The 19,147-nt window shown below is 54.3% G+C and overlaps 1 protein-coding gene across 12 annotated transcripts in view; it reads left to right on the top strand.

Annotated features, from left to right (window-relative positions):
• MSI2 (musashi RNA binding protein 2) overlaps positions 1–19,147 on the top strand; it is a 375,584-nt gene that overhangs the window by 308,048 nt on the left and 48,389 nt on the right. For all 12 annotated transcript variants that reach the window (XM_053910683.2, XM_053910686.2, XM_053910679.2 and 9 more), the window contains 2 exons: positions 8,311–8,425; positions 17,215–17,289. In XM_053910683.2, the coding sequence (XP_053766658.1) occupies positions 8,311–8,425; positions 17,215–17,289 (190 nt within the window). The remainder of the gene's footprint in view (positions 1–8,310; positions 8,426–17,214; positions 17,290–19,147) is intronic.

The following is a 19,147-nucleotide window of genomic DNA, read 5'->3' as shown; positions in this document are numbered from 1 at the left end:
CCCTGCCGCCCTGGGGGGTAGGAATTTCCACCACTGTTTTACTATTGAGAAAACGGGGCACAGGAAAGTGGGGAGCAGCGGTTTAAAGCCAGGAGCCTCAGCCTTCAGGCTGGACTGTGGTGGACAGGCCAGGGCTCTGCCCTCGGATCCGGCTAAGTGGGGGGCTGCTGTCACGGAGTAGCTGGGACCAGCTCCCCTCCACTCCTTGCCCAGCTCTGAGCGCCTCTGAGGGAGAGCTCCACCTGAAGGGATTCCTCTGCATCTTCACCTGGCCCAGCCTCTTAGTGCCGACAGTACTGGCTTGTGGCCGGCTTCACTCTGCCATGGCTGAGGAAGCCGTGCATGGCATTCACCCTGGAAGTGTGGGGAAGGCAATTCTGGCACCAGGACCTGGTGGCCCTGGGAAGGACGGAGCATCCAAGTGGCCCTCGAGGCTGGACAGAGGGCGGTGGGGAGGGACGTGGGGGCAGGACCTGGGCACCCGGAGGCCTGGAGATGGAGCGGGGATTTGAAGGGGGGACTGAGGGTTGAACCCTGGCTGTGCCACTCCTGTTGCCATGACCTTGACAATCATTGCTCAGAGCCTCAGTTTCCTTTCCTGCGTAACGGAGGCCAGTTAGGCCGACTCAGAGGAAGTGAGCTGATTAACGAGGGTTCTGAGAAGGGTGAACATTCTCTGAGGCCTTCTGTGTCAGGCACAGCGCTTTACACGCATTATATGTGTATGTCACTGTGTACGTGTACTTTCCATTGTATGTGTGCACTCACACGAGGATGCCGTGACTGTGCCTAGCATGTGGGGAGCACTGAATACACACCGTGTTCCTTCCTCCCTGGCGTCTTCCTGCCAGCCGGGGACAAGTAGAGTGACAAAGTAGGATGGGAACTCAGGAGCAGATGAGAACCTGGATGAGGTGACCTGATTCTCTGACGGTCGCTCAGAGAAAAAGATGCCCAGTGGGTCCCATTCAGTGGGGGCGGGGGGAGCCCCACAGGGAGGAGGGCGGGATCCTGCCTCCCCTCCACCATCCCTCTCCACCTCTCTTGGGCAGGTTGTTTCCATGCTTGCAGTCCACACCTTGGTGCTCATCAGCCTCTCCAACTCTTTCACCCACCAGTTGCCTCGAGCAGGGCCTGCTTCCTGGGCCAGCAGCCCACACGGCTGGGCAGGCCCGGCGCTGGCAGGCAGGCCCTCACGGGTTCAGTGCTCTGCTGAGGCCACCTCGGAGGTCTCAGTTGTCACTGAACAAAGGGCCCCCTGTCTTCATTTTGGAGCCGCCTGGAGGCTCTCTGGCACATTCGGTAGCCCGCTGTGCTTTAAGGACAGTAGGGAGCAGGTTCCTCCCCTTGGAGCCCACCATGTGTTGTCTGTCTTCCTTGGTCTGAGGGTTCCTTACGACCAAGTCGCCTCTGGATCTTGGTTATAAATCTGTGCAAGCCCCATGAAGGGTCCTGCCCTGCCGGGGTCTGCAGAGATGCTTATGCCTGGCAGAGAGGGCAGGAGAGAGCAGTGGGCAGGAGGAGGGAAGGCTGTGGTCCCTGACGGCCCAGGCCCAGCGGGGAGCTGTGTGTGGTTTCCAGGGTGCAGCCTATTGGAGTGTCTGGGTAGCTACTAGACTCCAGGCAGGACCCCTGAATCTTTATACCGGAGTGTTGTCTCCCCTTTCCTGGAATGTATTTGAGGCCTAATGAGCAGGAGATGGTCAACTGGGGGCTTCAGAGAAGCAGCATTGGCCAGGAATCCCGCAGAACCTGGCTGGGAGGAGCAGCTCTTGAGTCAAGGAGTCACTGATCTTGGGGCAGGACCAGTCAGGCTCTGTGCCTTACAAGGAGCTCCACAGAAGGACGGTGCCCACCGAGGAAGGCACAAGTCATCCCCGAGCCCTCGCCCGCCCCTCGGTTCCCCTTGGTTCCCCTCTCCTCCCACCGGCCAGACCGTCCAGGTTGATTTCTCTGAGCAGCGGGGGATTTTATCCTTTGAAATAGGCCCCTCTCTCCCCGGCGGAGTCAATGGTTTCCAGCGTGACCTGTTCGGGGTGAGCAGCGAAGCTGCAAACACTGGCCTCTTCAGGCCACACAGAGTTTCCTTGTCCTGGGATGAAAATCAAGGCCACGGGGCACAGGGCTTGGGTTTCCCCAGACCAGGACTGGTCTGGTTTCCCTTCTGGCTCTGGGGGCGTGCTGACTGGGGCCGTTTGTGTAGAAACCAGGAAAAAACAAAAAGCCTTTTCACTTCCCAGACCTTGGCCATGCTCCTTAGCCTGCCAGCCTCCTCATCTTCCAAAATGTGCCGGGCAGAGAGCTGCCTCTGAGGCCACAGGCCAGTCGGGCGGCGGAAAGCTGCCCCCCCGCCAGAAGTCCCAGTGCCTTCTCCGAAAGCCAGTGCCACGCATCCCCCTGCCACCCATGGACAGGGTCTGCAACCAGGGACGAGGTGTCTGATGTCCCTGGGCCTTAGCCTCCCGTCCTATGTGGTGGATAGAGAGTGATGAAGGACATTACCAGGTCCACTGCCAAAATAGGAATGTGGAAGGTAGATCAGATAAAAGTACTGCGTAAATGTTAAGTGTCCGAGGTTGATAACTGTACTGCGGCTATGTAAGAAAATGTCTTTGTGTTTAGGAAAGGAATCGTATAGGGCATGCAACTACAAGTGGTTCAGCGGGAAAAACCACAGATACAGACAAGGAGAGTGTGCAGGGCATGAAGCACAAGGACCGACTGTTAGCGGCAGGAGAGTCTGGGCAAAGGGTGTACAGGTGTGTTTGGTGCTGTCCTTGCAACTTTACTGTAAGTGAAGGAGTTAGAAACAGCCTTGCTGAGTTGCTTTGGACCCCGATGGGAAGAGGCACCACCCCAATGGGCAGCAGCCAGCGGAGAGGCTGAGAGAGCACACGGGCAGGCGCACCTCAGGCCTCTGGCCCGTCCCTGAAGCAACGTCCTCACAGAGGGTCCAGCTGGGTTGTTGTTCTGACCCCGAATGGAGGGGCTACAGGCAGCCACACCCTGTCCTCCTCCCAGGCCCGTTTGCCGAGCAGAGCCGCCTATTTAGAGATTGGAATTTTAAAGCCAATCCCGTCTACCTATGGGGAGTTGGTCTGCGGCCCTGGGGGTGGGACTGTTCCTTGGCTTTGCCAGCCGCAAAACTTACAAATGGGAGACCTCGTCTTCCTGGTGGGTGTGAGAAGCCAGTTACAGTGTCCTCGGAGGCTCCTAACACACACAAATCCAAACTGCACGGTGCGCTAAATCCCTTGCCCCTCCGACCAGACTGGTTTTTCTGTGTGCCATTTGAGACAGTAGCAGTGACGGCCATCCGATGGGAGAGGCTGCAGCGGTGGGGTCTGAGATGTCGCTTGAGGAGACTCAAGGACCAAGACTTGGAGATGTTCCTCCCATAGACTTGACGCCCACGATGGCTGCTGTGGAGGCAGCACTCTGGTGGGGGGTGGGGAATGCTGGTCATGTAGGGGGGCCTTCGGGGTGGTGCTGGAACAGCTGGAGCAAGAGATCTGATTGCCGGAGAACCACTTCCCTTGTGCTTCTGTGGCCTGGAGAGCCAGATGGGCCTCGCTGTGGCTGCCCTGGGAGGGGAGCTCCCATGGTGATGGCACCCTCGGTGCCCACTGCCCCGGGAACCCAGTCCACCAGACACCAAGGGCGGGTGGACTATTTCCCACTGCCCTGCCTGCTCACTGCTCTCCATCGACCTCAGCTTGTAATTAGTCTCCAGAGATGGCCCCTGGGATCCACACCTCCCAGTAGTCACGCCCTGGAGTGTCCCCCTCCCATACTGAAGCCAGGCTGGCCCCCTGTCACCAGCAGAACATGACAGAAGTGACAGCGTGACTCCCAGGGCTGGGCTACAAGAAGCCTTGCAGCTTCCGCCTTCTCTCTTGGAATGCTTCTGCTTGGGACTCAGCTGCCATAATTGTGAGAAGACCCAGTGGCATGGAGAAGCCATGAGTAGCCCCCCACCGACCCTCTGTGGACAGTCCCAGCCCAGCCAGCATCACCTGCCTGCCGTGTGAGTGAAGAGGCACCTTGGACCACCATCCAACCACAGATGCATGAGACACAGCAAGCTGAGCCGCACTGAGCCCCCGCACTCCCAGAACCAGGAGAAAGAGATGAACTGCTGCTGGGAGCCACTGACTTGGGGGCTGGCTTGTCACATAGCTCCCTGGACACGGTGTGGCCAGATGGCCCCAGTACATGACTTCAGCTGCAGAGATCGGCTGGGGCTTCCCTGTTTGTGATGGGACCGTAACTTGGGTTGTTTGTCCAAGTTCTCTGGCTTGCACAGGGCCCCATGGGAGGGAGCAGCGGTTGGGGTGGGGGAGGGTGTGGCCCAAATGTGGTCTAACTCGAGGCTCCAGAGGCCGACAGGCCCAGAGTGACAAGGAGCAGACTGACATTTAAGCACTTGCCTAATGCTAGGAGAACAAGACAGAATCTGTTCTTTTCAGTAGAGTGGGGGCTCTGATGGGGAGGCCGGGAGCACGGAGTCCTCGGCACTATTGACTTACATAGACCAGGTCTCCTTGACCATGAGGAGCACACAGGCCAATCCATGCTCTGTATAGAACGTCACTGAGGGACCAGGGAAGGTAGGGGCTGACCCTGATCCCTGCCCCGGGAACTAGCAGGCTGAGGGGAGACGGGGTTTCTCCCAGTCTGAGAGGCAAAGAATGTAGTTGCATCCTCTGCGAGCCCCGGACCCTCTAACGGGACTGAAGGTAACAGGATGGCTCTCCCTCTTTCCCCTTTTGTTCCTTGTCTTCATATGACGTCACCCAAGGAGCAGGGGCTGAGCGGGCAGGCTCCCTGGTTCTGAGAAATCTTCCCACAAGCCTTCAGTGCAGGCCAGGTTGGGCTCCCTGGTGCGACTGCTGCCTCTCCCCATCACTCAAGTGCCCCGGACGCGCCAGGGTCCCCCAGAGAGCACGCAGGCCACGGCCCTGGCCTCGGGAGCACACAAGGTTGACACAGCAGTGGTTGACAGAACCCACACAGTCGGTGCTGCCCATAACAACACCAGCAGAGACAGCGGAATTAAACAGAGCTGCCAGCCCTTCTCAGTGAGATGAAGAGTGGGTGGGTTTGTTTAAATTATTCCCATTACAGTCAGTTAACCTTTATGTTCCCTAAATGAAAATTGTATAAACCTGAAATTTTCGTTGATCAGGTTGCCTAGGAACAGGCAGCAGGTTTTCATAAGACAATGCAATAGATTGTCACCGATAGGGCTATTAGGAAGTGAGCTGGTTAGCGGCATTATTCCGGATCCTGTAGGTAATTATCTGTCTGCCTCGGTAGAGCACACCCATCTCCCAGGCTCGGGCAGGCTTCTGCACTCGAGGCTTCCCAGCCCACCTCAGAGTCCTGGGGGTGGATCTGGGGTCCAGGAGCAAGTGGTCACCCCTGGGTTTAGCAGAGAAAGCTGACACACCCAATTCTGTTTCCCTCCTTCCTTTCTTTCATTAGCATTTATTTCTTGGTGACTTTACTCCCAGGCTGTAGTTTTTGTTTCTCCTGGGTTATCTTGTTTTCTGTGCGACCTCCTCTCTGGTTTAGGAACAGTCTGCTCTTTCTCAGTAGGATCGTCTCAGTGGGGCAGGTCTGCGACCTCGTGCGTGGCTCCCTCCCCCCAGGAGCCCCGTAACCTCTGCACTGTATCTCAGGAGCTGTGTTCCCCTGGATGGGCTCAATGAGCAGCGAGTCTGCATCTGAACCCTCAAGTTCAGCACTACTCTCTGCATTGTTAAGCATGCGCAGCAAAAAATCAGCACTATTTCCGGGCCACCAACCCTGCGCCCAGCCCCGCTCTTTGGCCTGGGCACACCCACCAACTCCACCCGTGTAAGGGCAGAATGGCCCACGTTGCCTCTGTAAAGTGACATCCTTCGGACGCTTGGTGGTTTTTCACATATGCATGCCCTTGATGGCCTGCCTGGCGGTTTCACAGGTGTTCTTAAAGTGAACGTGAAGATTTAAAGCTCTTGATTTGCATGATGTTGTCGGGTTTTCTGGGTCAAGTGGACAGCGAACCATTTCCAGAGGCCACCTCAGGCCTCTTATGGGAAGAAGGGAACTCGTTTCCCTTCAGTCACCTTCCCCACCCTCCCGCTTTCAGCGGTAGAGACACTCCGAGCAGAAAATTGGAGAAGTGAACAGTAACAAAACGCACAATGGGAAGTAAAGAACAAAGTCACTCGAACACGACTTTGATGTCTACCCTTGTTTGTTTTCCACAGAATCACTGTAATTTGCTTTTTTTCCTCGCTCGCAGTTAGGGCGACTGACCACCCTGGTCTGCCCGGGACCGAGGGCTCCCCTTGCCCGTGCGTGTCGTCACCAGCGAGCTTTACCGAATCCGCACGGCTTTCAGGGAGCTCGGATGAGCCCAGCTCAGCCCCGTCAACTACCTGTTCCTTCACATTCAGGCATTTCCCTGTTTTAATGATAATTAATGCTTGTGGCGAAGAGCCTCATCCGTAAGGCCTTGCAGGTTAACTTCCTACAAGGAGGATTTATTAGGTTAAAGGATGTGCGCATGTACGGCTTTTGATTTTTTCTTGTCAGGTTGTCCTCCAGAAAAATCGGTGCCAATTTCCACCCCTCCCGACCATCCTCTCGGGGACGCGACATCAAATAACCCTTCTCCCATGACGCCAGTCGGACAGGCGAGCGCTGTGTCTCGTGTGGGGCACGGGCTTCTTCATTAGCCGTGTGTGAACTGCCCGTTCCCGTCCTCACCCATTCCTCTTCTGGGGCTGCTCATCTCTTTCCTTCTAATCTGTAAAAACTGTCGCGAGCATGTCAGTCGCGAATGTCAAACCATTCGGTCCGTTCTTTAGAAGCATGGCAGTTACCATTCTGTAGAGAGTACTACCTGCTACCTGGGGTCTTTGAAGACAGAGGAGTTAGTATTTGAGGTAATTAAAGTTTCCCCCCTAGCCTTAAGCACTAAAAAAAAATTTTTTTTTAAATAAAGCATTTGGGATGAGACTGTCTCCGAAACAGGCAACCCAGGGAGGCCCCTTTTTAACACAAAGCACACTGCACGCCGTTGAACTTCTTCTTCGTGTCTCAGACATGCTGTGAACAGTGGTCATTTGCAGTGAGACAGTGACACCCTCAGCAGCTGCTGAGCTGTGTGGAGTTTGGCTCCTGTACCAGATGGCCCCAGACTGCTTTTCTTATCTTACCCCACCACTCTCCGGCTGTGGCACAGTTACTTTTGCTGTTGCGAGTAGCCCTGCCTGACCACACGACGTCCCGTCTTCCCCAGCAGTGGGGCTGGCTACTGGCTGATGCTTGTTTAATTCGCCCGTAAACTAAAAGCCAGTGAGCACTGAGCAAGGGACGCTGCCAAAAACATGGTAGGAACTTCAGCAGACAACAGTTTTACTTACTGCCTGGGGTTTGCGTTATACATTGTTTCTATAGGTAGAGACATTGATAAGATATACGCTGTTAAGTAAGTGGCTTCTGGATGTGTGAGCAAAATAGGGTTCTGAGATTTTCAAGGCAGAAGGGAAGCAGAAAGAAATGATTATCGATCCCTTAAAGATGTAGGTGCAAAATGAGAAACCTGTAGTCCAGATGAACAGAATCAATGTTTAATCTTATGACTTCCCTCAGGAGTGTGCCCGGCCAGGTTTTACAGAGATGGTGGCATCGCCGACCTAGAAATTTTAAAAATCTGGCTTCCTAGCCTACCCCTGCTAGGACACAGTTGGTTTACAGCCCTTTTACACAGGTCTTCTGATACTCAGTTTTCTCATCTGTGAAATGGAGCTAAGACTAACTGGCCTCTCTATTTAATGGCCTCTCTATGTAATTAGAGGTCGAATCACATGGCTGGGATGTGAGGTGTCACTGACTTGGAGGAACATGAGAGGAATTTGTAAACGGGAAAAGGGCCAGCCAAGCATGTGGGGTTGCTACTGTTGCTATTGTTGTTGCTATTCACAGGCACCGCAAACAGCCAAGTCTGCCTCCTTACCTCTCTTGTGCCTTCTGCTCTATCCCAGCTCCCAACCCACACATGTGTGTCTTAAGTCTATGTCCTTGCCGCCTTTCCAAACCCAATTTCATCCTTGTAGGTTCTTCCGAAGCAGGATTTGCACAAGAGATGTGTTTTCTTAAATATTTATTTTGCAGCCCATTTACTCGTCATGGCTATTTTTACAGTGAGTAAGGAGCAAGGCTAAAAATAACCCAGCTCGTAACAGGATCAGTTCTGCATTTGACATTTACATGGAATTCATTTGCATCTCATTTGTTCACTTTTCTGTTTAACAGGTAGAATGTAAGAAAGCTCAGCCGAAAGAAGTCATGTTCCCACCTGGGACAAGAGGCCGGGCCCGGGGACTGCCTTACACCATGGACGCATTCATGCTTGGCATGGGGATGCTGGGTGAGTCGGGGTGGGACCTGGCGACCCAGCGGGGTCACTATGAGCTGGGGGCTTCGGAAGCCTGTACACCCAGTTGGGTTACCGACCAGCTGGGCAAGCTGCTTCAGTTACTTCTCTGAGCCTCAGTTTCCACATCTGTAGATGAGAATAATAAACCCTTTGCAAAGCGATTGTGGGCATTAAGTGAGAGAGGAAGAGGGATGGATGGATGATCATCTTGTCCCATGCCTGCCTTTTAGGAGGTGCTGGATATTATTTCCTGTCCTTCCACCCACCCTCCTCTTCAAAAAGAGAACAGCTCACTCCTTCTGCCTGCCTCAGCCCTCTCTCCTGCCTGGGAGATTTGAAAGACCTAAGGACTCCTGGCTGGCTGAACTTGCGTGGGCCGAGGCTACATCTTCTTAAACTTGAGAGAAGATGGGGGGAGGTGGTGAGGGTGGACGATAATCCTGTCTATTTAAATGATTAACATTTTTTCTCTTGGGATATCAAAATTTGCATTTAAATAGATGTTTTAAATAGCCTGTTTTATTCTTTATTTGAAAAAAAAAAAAAAAAAAAAGATGATGAAAGACAAAGTATGTTTGTCCCGACGAAAAATGATCTCTCCTGGCTTTTAGAAAAATTGAGTTGCGTATTGTGCCCCTTCCTTAAAGGTATCTCTGTCCGTCCTGTGTAGATAATTGGAAATCTGGCTGCTTAAATGGCAGGAAAGGTGGAGAAAGCTGTGGAGAAGCGTAATGGTGTGAGGCGCAACAATAATTAAAAATCTCAAGGCAAGAGAACAGTATCTTAGTGCAAGTTATTATGTGTCGGGAAAATACTAATTAAATGGCATAAATGGTAGTTAATGGTGAAATCCCATTCAGGCACATGATCTGCCTCGTGTTAATGGGTTTTCGTTTGGTTTGGCTTAGAGTCTTTCTTCTACATTATTTGATAAGCTCTTCATGTATTTTCAGATTTGCTGCTGTTCAGATCATTCCTGGCTTAGTTTTAAATTTATGAAAGTTTCCTTGGTTTTGTGAATTCTGGGAAAGGATTTTTCTGAGGCAATAACAAGGCCAGGTAAAGTCATTCGGAGGGGTTTAAAATGCAGAGAGATGCTGTGAGAAGGTGGGAAATGGCTGGGCTGTTAATTCTTCTCAAATTAGTGTTTTAGGTTTAACAGTTTCCGAGAAAAATCCTGTTGTAACTCTTTAAAAATTGGGCAAATGATTCTAAAACGTATCTGGAAGAAGAAACACTAAGAGTATGTCGGAAAATGGTTTAAAAGAAGAAATGAGAAAAGACTGGTTTGAAGGAGTATCAGAACATAGCACAAAACTGCAGTAGTTAAAATGGTGTGGTATAGAGGGATGCATTGGTTACTGGAAAAAGTTAAAGAACCGGAACTAAATAGATGTCTATGTAAGAGTATAATTATTATAAGATTATTTTTAGAAGTCAGTGAGAATTATTTCCTGCTTGACTCTAAGACACTTGTTTGGCTTTTACTTAAAAAATAATTTTTATTTGGTCTTTACCCTGTGTTGTATACCAAAGGAAACTCTGAATGGATTGAGTTTTTTAAATACTGTAGTGAGTTGAGCCCCTTATTACCTGCCGGCTTTTGGAGTCTGTATAAAGGCCTGAGGGCGTAAAATGGGATCCTTTTGCAGGATCCAGTTCTTAAGAAACTGCCCCCACCTTTCAGAGTCTAGCTTCATTCTAGCCTGCACGAAGAATGAGCTGGGTTTTCTGCAGGGGAAGCAGAGGTGGGAGTGAAGCCAGTTCACTCTGGCCAGTGCCAAAGAGCACAGGTGCAGCAGCTACGTCCAGCTATGTGTTCAGTGAGGGCTGGGGGCCCACATCTCCATGGACGCCCAGGCTCCGTCCCTGCACAGAGGACACCCAGTGCTTTCCTCTTGAGAGCCACAGCAGGAGGGCCTTGTTGAATGACTTGGGTCTTTGCAGACCTACTGTGTGCCGGGCCCTGGGCTAGCACTGAGAGACAGACGTGTGTGGCCCCTGCCTTCTTGGAGCTTGTGGTCCTAGTGAGGGAGATGATATTTAACAGCCAGTCATGCAGACGCAGGATTTTCATAGTAGAGGAGGTGACAGGGTACTTTCACAGCATATAAAGAGGAACAGAAACTAGTCTGAGGAATCAGGGAGCACCTCCCTGTGAGGCAACGTTTCAGCTGGAACAAGAATGAGTGAGCCAAGGGCCATCCAGGCAGAAGCAGCAGCCTTGGATTGCGAGGGTCCTAGTGTGAAACTCAGAGCCCAGTGACCTGGCTGAGTGGGGCAGGTCCCGGCAGGGCACGTGTGAGGATGGGGAGGGGCGGCCGAGCGGCTCCGGGATTGGGTTTGGCCACAGCCGGCAACAGGCAGACCTGAATGCCCCCTGTGCTTCTCCAAACGCCATTCAATGGGCCCCTGCCCCGTGAGGAACAGATGGGCGATAAATGCCAGGTGCTTACTCATCTTCCCCAACTTTTTCCCCTTCCTCTCCAGTCTCCAGTATGACTTCCTCGAGCCACAGTAAAGAAATAATCATTAGTTTAAAATGCTGTGGCTAATAGTCTACTAGTTCTTGAGTTATAACCTCCCCCACCCCATCATCCTCACCCCTACTGCTTAAGGAGTTTGCCCAAAGTCACAGAGGTCCTCTGCCCCCACCAGCCAGGCAGAGAGCCCTTTGGGTAGAATTGTGGGCGGCAACCCAGCCCCCACCAAGGAGGACTTTGTGGGCCGGGGAGCAGCTCGGGACTTCAGAATCAGATCTGGACTCCTCGCCCCATCAGCTGTGTGACTTAGGACAAGTGACAGCCTCCCTGTCCTTCAGGTACCCCACCCACAGACAGGGCTGTGGGGACCCTCGCGTCACGGGGGGCAACTGTAAGTCACACTGTGCCTGGCCAGTGCTGTGCTTCATCAGATCTGAGCTGCCACAGCCAGCAAACCGTTCTGTTAACCAAGCTGCACTGATGCTTTCTTCCCACATCGGCGGTGAGATAGATCCCACTTTCAAGAGATGTTAAAATGTGAAAAAACGTGTCTTCAGGTCAACAAAATGCATACAATAGGATGTACTCAAACTAGGAGCTATTGGCACTGGGGGCCCTGGGCAAGTTACCGCTTGAGTCCGTGTCCAATACCCTTCCACTTGGGGTCCCTTTCTGCCCGTGGCCAAGAACAAAGTCAGACCCACGGGTACGACGTGTGCTTTGGTACCTGCACCTCCTCTTCGCTTTGGACCCCCAGCTCGAGGAGTTAGATTATCTTTGTGTTTTTACCTCCCAACAAAAGTCCGTGTGCTGCACTCCAGGCCTCAGCAGCCCCCCGGCCCCCTGAATTCCCTAGCCACTCCAGCCAGGCCATCTGGTGACAGCTGGTGAGAGGGGACCTCCTGAGAGGTCCCCAAATATGCCCCCAGCCAGGAACCAGCTGAGCCCAAGGTCTGGGCAGAAGGAATGAGTCGGGCACAGGGGACAGACTTCCAGTCTCTCAGGCTGGTTGGCTGCTGCCTCCCTAGCCAGGCCAGGGCCTCCGCCGAGGCTTCTCCGATGCCCCTGCCAGAAATGCCCAGGGCTGCCCTTCCTTTTGCCCACTGGCACAGCTGGGCATCCTGGGCCTCTGGGTGAGGGGGGTGCCATCCGCTCTGCTCGAACTGGCGCCCTTGTTTCTTCCCTCTGAAGTGGTGGCATCGAGAGGCGGCCAACCCTTTGGGAGGAAGGCCTGACACATCCCTATCGGTCACCTGGGTCATCCCCTCCCTGGTGCGCTGGGCCTGCATCGCAGTCCCAGAATCATCACCTTCGCCAACTATTTAACTAATGACCTCAACTTGTGCAGAACATTTTTTAACATTATTAATGAACACAATGAGATGAGGTTTCAGTGATTTAAACTTTTTCTTGTTGGGAGAACAGAAAAAGCACTTCTGGGGCCTTTTAGAGGTGAGACTATAAATCATTAAAGTTTTTAAATCCATTCATTCAACAAATATTTATTGAGTGCCTGCCAAGTGCCACACACTGTCCTAGAAGCTGAGAATGCCGCAGAGAATGGAGCCTCTTGTCTCGGGGAGCTGACGTTCCAGGAGGCGGGTCTGTAAATGACCAGGAAACTGCGGAACTAATTCTTAAACGTCCTTTAAGATTTCTCCACGCTTGGAGGTCTCGTCAGAGGGAGACTGAGGAGCTGTGTATAGGTGCACGGCGATTCTTCCTCGGTCTCTCTGGTGTGGCTGCAGATGTCCTGGGGGCGGGAGGGGCTGTGGCTATTTTGGTTTTAGCTCTCACAGCCTACAGTCAGCCCGATGGGAATTCCTTAAAAAGCACGCAGGAGAAAAGAGGAGGGGTCAGGTCTCCCTGCCTTTGAGCTAGACAAGGCAAAGACCAACTGAACCCCTCAGAAACGGGCTTTGTGCGGCCCTCCGCCTTTGCTCCACTGCCTTGAAGCTGCAGCCACAGAGCGGCGCCCGGTTACCCAGCTCGACGCACTGCACTCTCATTGGTTTTCCATAATGAGAGTAGACTTAATAAAAGCCAACATGATTATTGTTGATATATTTGATTCCCCTTGGCCTTCTCCACCACATAATCCTACCGCCTTTCACTCTCTTGACCTTGCTGGGCAGACGCTATTTAACAGGTTTGATAACCAGTGCTGGCAAAATACCTTATAGCTGAGGCCTTGAAAAGCTTCACCCTGTAGGCCCAGAAAGGGAGAGGCACTTGACCAGCTGAAGAAAGCCAGAGGCATCCTATCTCCTTCTGAAACCCCGGCCCAGTGTGCCTTGACTTTGAGCCCCGCCGCCCCCGGACTGTCACTGACAAGGAACGAGGAGCTGTGAACTGCTGGCCTTCACAAACAGACTTCAGACATGGGCTAGAACTTATAGCTGCATAACTAGACTCATTTGTGATTTCAACTGGGATTTATCTTTCCCAAAAATAACTGTTGAGGTCATTCCCAAGGAGGTCTCCTTTGGTTAAGCTGCTTCCTGGTAAACAGAGGAAACTCAAAATTCAGCCCTTTGTTTTCCTTCTTAGAGCAACACAGCGCCCTCACACTCTCTGCGGAGGTGGGAAGGCCCCGTGTCTGCCCTGCCCACGTTGGCAGCCGTAGCCATGTGGAACGGCTGAGCATTGACAGTGTGGCCCGTGCCTGTAAAGAACTGAAGTTTTTGTTTTATGTAATTTAAGTTAAATTTAAATCGGACAGCACAGGCCCCCGGAGGAGCCCCATGATTCCGGAAGATTCTGGGGCAGTTCTTGGCACGTGGCGTTGTGTCTGTGTGCAGACCCCGGCCAGTGTGGTGCCCCAGGCAGTGCTCCGCAGCACCCACAGCAGACGTCTCACTCCCACAGTCCCCTGTCTCCCATCTCTTTCAAGCCCAGGGCCTAGCAGGGTAGCAGAGCCCGGGGGAGGAGGAGTCCTGTGTCCATGTAGAATGCAGACATCCCGTAGGGCTGGGGCGGAGATCCGGAACCGTATGTCGGAGAACTCCGCCAGCACGCCCCAGCGGGGGCCCCGCCACGAGCTGACTGGCAAAGTCAAATTCTGTTGTAGATTTCTGATCCGTGCCCCTCCACAATGGGAAGCCAATCTGTAGGAAAGGTGGCCATCCAGGCTGAAGGCTTGGTTTTTTTCTTTAGTGACAAGAGATAATTACTATGGGATTGATCAGGCGTCCAGAGTACTGGAGCAAATAAATTGTGCAGCAGCCAGTACGGAAGGGGCCCAGCTGCTAATGGAAGTGGCGGCTGGGTCATCTCACCGTAATGTGGCCCAATGGAGCCTCCGCGTGGGCCTGCTATAATGTGCTGTTGATATGCAGCCAGCCAATCTTCCCGTGTGGCTGGGCTGGGAGCCGCCCGAGCAGAGCTGCGCTGCACAGCAGTAAATGAAGAGGAAAATTGAAGTAATGTTGTATTATAAATTTATGATTTCATCAGCCCGACCCAGAAGATGTTCAGCGAGGGGGGTAGGGGTGAGACCCCCCACTCTGCCAGCAGCCAGATTCTCACCTTCCTTGTTCAGGAGACAGTATTGACGTCTCCAGGAAGATGGGGGTGAGGCCCCAAACCGGAGTGGACTATACCATGCTCCTCTTCCTCCCTGTTGAAGGCTTTCGAATGTGCCCAGAAGAAGGCAGGTATAATGGAGGGACTGGGCGGTCCACCACCTGCCACCCCCGCCCGCCCGAGAGAGCCTTGACAGAATCGTGTGGGCTTACACTTTGCTGTCAGATTAACACTAAAATATTTAAGACCCCCCCCAGCGCTGGAGCGAGAAGCCAAGCAGTCATTTTTCATGAGGAAAGGCCCTAGGCAGCGGTGATTTGGCTGCTTGCATATAATCCGTTTACCAATACTGTTGAAATAATGGCATAAGAAATCTAGTGCTGAAAGTTCTGATTTGATCGCAGGTGATTAATTTAGAGGAGAATTGAGCTGGCCAGCCGTGAAATAAGTTCCAAGGAAGCAGCCCGTGTGCGTGTGTCCACACAAGGCATCCAAGTCCTGGTCTCTGTCCCTCTGTCCCTCTTCTTTCCCCACCCGTGCCAGAGCTCCGCGTCTCACTTGGGTCCTGCTCCTTAGCAGGCGGTGCAGAGCAGCCAGGCCATTCTCTCCTCTGGGCAGCTTTCTGCCAAGAAGACTCTTAGAGTTTGGAATGAGCGCACAGGGAAGGAGCAGGTGGTGAGACCCCTGTGAGGTAGAAACAGGCCCGTTGGCCAGTGAGTTGTGACTGCAGATTTGGAAAGGCTCCGTTGGAACATGGGGAAGGGGTCGCGGCTGGTGTCAATGGAGAACGGAGGTCCGTCATTGCTGTAAGGGACCTGCAAAGCTTTCTGCAGAGGACAAGACCCAAGCTCCCAGAGAGCAGGGAAAACCTCCCCTACACACACACACACACACACACGCCCAACGGCGTGCTCTTGGGCCAGAGGCAGGACTGGAACCCAGGTCTCCAGTCGTCCAGTGCAGCGAGCTTCTGTTCTGGTGCTGATGACAGAGCAGAAGCTACGACACCAGCAGGCACAGGGAAGTGGCGTGGGGTGAGTCCTGTGTCTGGATCTTTGAGGCACTTTGTGAACAGGCAGCAGGAAGACCGGCGAACTTAACTCACGGTGCCTGGAGAGCACACGAGGCGGGTTTCGGTGAGCGGCCCTGTTCTGTAGCCCTCACCTGCAGGGTCAGAGAAGGCCTGCATCATGGGAGAGTCTGCCGGGGGGGCGGACGATGAGGCCCCAGAGCCAGTGTTCAGGGATGCTTCTGGGGTCCTTTAGAACTGCAGAGACACGAGTAGACAGCTGTCACCCTCATGGCTAGAGGGCGTGGTCACTGTTGTAAACCCAAAGCAGCTCTCTGCCAGCGTTCTGGTGGCAAGCCACAGAAACAAGTCTTTCCGCGGGAAGCAGCAAGGGAGGTGATGGCAGAGGCTGCAGCAGCACGCAGAATGGCCGGGACGCCTCGGGGACAGGCAGGAATGGGGAGCTCGGCGGTCAGAGCCACAGCCACAACACAGGGACACGCCAGAATGACCTGGTCAGGGGGTGCTGCTGCCACCACTCGATGCTGGACTGTGCTCCTGACACCTCCCCTTGGCCAAGCCCGGGGTCCCCAGACTACCCTGCTCACAGAACAGGAGGAAGGTCTTTTCTGCTTCTGTGATGGGAGGCAGGCCTCTCTCCAAGACCCACAGAGGAGGGGCGTCAGGTGTTGGGCAGCCCAAAAACAACCGTCTCAGAGGTCAAAGCCAGAGTCCAGCTGGTGGGGGCGGCAAGGCAATGGTAGAGTGGCCGGTGGCATTTGAGGAGCGAGACTGTATGGAGAACCCCACGTGGAAGGAGACGGCGTAAGCCTGGCGGAGTCCGGACAGGGTGGCCATCGGCCTCCTGTGGCCAGTGGGTGTGCAGTCCAAGAAGGCTACACCCGCCTTCTTCGTGGCCTGAACCAAGAGATAGGGGTGCACAGCGAGAAGTGTGCTGAGTGGGCAGGGGGCAGGCTTGAGAGCCCAAGTGGCCGCTCACTAGTGGTTCGGTAACAGATTGGAGGGAGCTGCGGCACACCCAGGGCTTCCTCTGCAGCCCATGCCCGGCCCAGCAGCAGTCTTCACAAGCACCCCTCAGTTATCCGATCATCCCCTGGGTCTGGAGAAGACACAGTTGCTGTGAAATGCCTGTGGAAACACGTGGCATGAGGCTTGTGGGCTTGGGCCACGCTCTGTGGTACATGTTTCCACACCGCCAGCCCCTCACCACTCCCGCAGGAACATTCTGGCCCTCCGTGGAGTGTGCGTGCTGCGTGGCCCCTGGGGCCCGCCTCCTCTGGGCCACGGCCCCTGGGGCCCGTGTTTTTCCAGAGGCACAGGGTCAGCCCTGAGCATCGCCGTGCTCCGGCCGCGGCTGGCACTGCCGACCTCTGCCTGGGGAGGAGGCATCACGCGGACTTTAATCTCCCACTGTCAATAGCTTTAAGGTAAAGTACATTCAGGGTAAGCTCTCCAAATGTCAGAGCCAGGCACGGCCCTGTGTTTGGTGTGAATACGTGGCATTTACTCTGCAGGTGGAGAAAGTGTGTGGGCTTTGGGGGTCTTTCTGCCCACACACGGGTTAATTACCAGCGGGCTGACAGCAGCGTCCCCAGCCTTAGGGGCGAGGTGACTCTGGCCGGGGAAAGACCCTGTCAGGAGACAGATGGTTGAGTGCAGGAAAGTGACTCGGGTTGTTTCCCCAGCCCCAGACCTGAGGTGGCCGTACTAACAGGACTGTGCTCTTTCTCTCTGTGTTCAAGGCTACCCCAACTTTGTGGCGACCTATGGCCGTGGCTACCCCGGATTTGCTCCTAGCTATGGCTATCAGTTCCCAGGTGAGTGTCTGTGTCTCCTGGGGCCTTGGAAACATGGAATGTGGGCCATATTTGTGGGGGAGGGGGACCCCTAAAGAGAACACAACTCCTACATACATGTATTCAAGAAATGACCTACAGGTGCTAAATTTCGGATCCATTTCACTCCAGGCCAGGGGGCAGCTCAGTCTGTGACTGAGAGAGGCATTTCACTGGTCTGAGTGGCAGCTTTCAGGGGGAAAGGGGAGGGGCTGAGGCAGGCACCCTCCCCCTCCTCATCCTCCTTTCTCTGAAGCCTGTTGGGGCTTCTCTCACTGGGGACTGAGCTCTCAACCCAGGGTTTTCTCTCAGCCTCTGTCTCTCGTCTCCCACTCTCCCCTCCTCCCCTCCTCCAGCTCCATCCCCACGCCTTCGGTGCCCTTCTGGTGGACGCTGGGTGTGCTGCGCCTTTGGGTTTGCTGTCCGTCTTGGGGGTGGGGGCGGTCTTTAGATTCTCCCTCCCATCTGTGTGGGCGTCAGAGACTAGAGGCAGAGCCCACCGGGACACACCCAGGCTGCTGAAGCTTCCACGTAGCTGGGAGGCCTGGGGTCCCCACCCAGGGTGGGCAGTAGGGTAGGCAGGGTCTTGCAGGGATGAGGGGAGGGGTGTAAAGGAAGGGGGATTTTTCTGGGACTCGGTGTGTCCCCAGCCTTCCTTGACCTGGAGCCCAGAGGAGAATATGCTGAGGTGCTTGGGGGTGCCTGTGTGCGAAGGACAGTGGGGTGCTCCAGAAGGCGCTGGGTGTGGAGTTTTGTCCTCGGGTTCTGTGCTGGGGTTGGGGTGGAGAGGCTTCGTGGGGAGCTGGGCTTCAGGCGGAGTTTCATGCCCCTGGGTGGCCATCCAGCCTAGCGGCCTGGGAACCTCAGGCCTGAGGCGCAGAGGGAGTAAAGACACGGCCCTGAGAGGACAGGGCTCCGAAGCCAGGAAGGAGGGCAGTGGGAGGGGTGTGCAAGCAGGCCGCCCGGCGTTTGACTCGGCCGAGCTCTGGGGTGGTCAGGGTGGGGGTGGTGACGGGTCAGGAGGCATTTGGGACACTTAGAACTATGCCTTATGAGAGACAGACTTTTTGGCCAGTGACAGAGCCCTAGACTCCTGTCCTGGCTGCCCATGGCCATGGGCAGGTCATTCTGGAGCTTCTGTTTTCTGTAAATGAGTGGTTTGTGCAAGATGGCTGCGGTACACCTTTCTGATTGTAGGGGTGAGAGGCAGGCACAGTACCAGAGTTCAGACAGGGTAGTGTGAGTGGGGGACTCCCCCGTGAGAGTGTCCCTTCCCCTAGGGCTGGCCAGGCCCCCCATCAGGGGGAGCCCTCAGCAGGCAGCCTTGGCTATGGCTAGGGAAGCCCTCCCCACTGCCTCTCTGTGGTAGAGGGCCGCCTCGGCCGCTGCAGGCAGGACAACAGCATCACAGCCGCAGCTGCTGGCGCAGGGCCAGGTGCTGGTCTGGAGTTCGCTCCCTCTGAGCCGCCTTTGGATTGTCCCTGTTTTCAGACTGGGACGCACGGCCAGAGAGGGTGGAACCCTGTTCCAGGGGCAGGGCTAGGACTCGGCCGGATGGCCTGGGTCGGACACACCCCGCTCCGTGATGGCTCTAGCATCCATCCAGTACGGTCACACCAGCCACATGTAGCTACTAACGTCTAGATTTAAATTAGTTAATATTAAGTGAAATGAACATTTTAGTCACTCAGTAGCCACATGTGGCTAGTGGCTACTGTCAGCACAGAATATAGACTATTTCCATCATGACAGAGAGTTCTGTTGCATGCACGGTGCTGGATGATAAAGGAAGAGTGTGTTATGGTGGGAGTACACAGTCCATACACACAAGTGTGTGTGT

Source organism: Desmodus rotundus, chromosome 9 (genome assembly GCF_022682495.2).
Source record: "Desmodus rotundus isolate HL8 chromosome 9, HLdesRot8A.1, whole genome shotgun sequence".
Lineage (NCBI taxonomy): Eukaryota > Metazoa > Chordata > Mammalia > Chiroptera > Phyllostomidae > Desmodus > Desmodus rotundus.
Note: the sequence above shows the minus strand (reverse complement) of the source record. Positions and strands in the feature narration are given on the sequence as shown.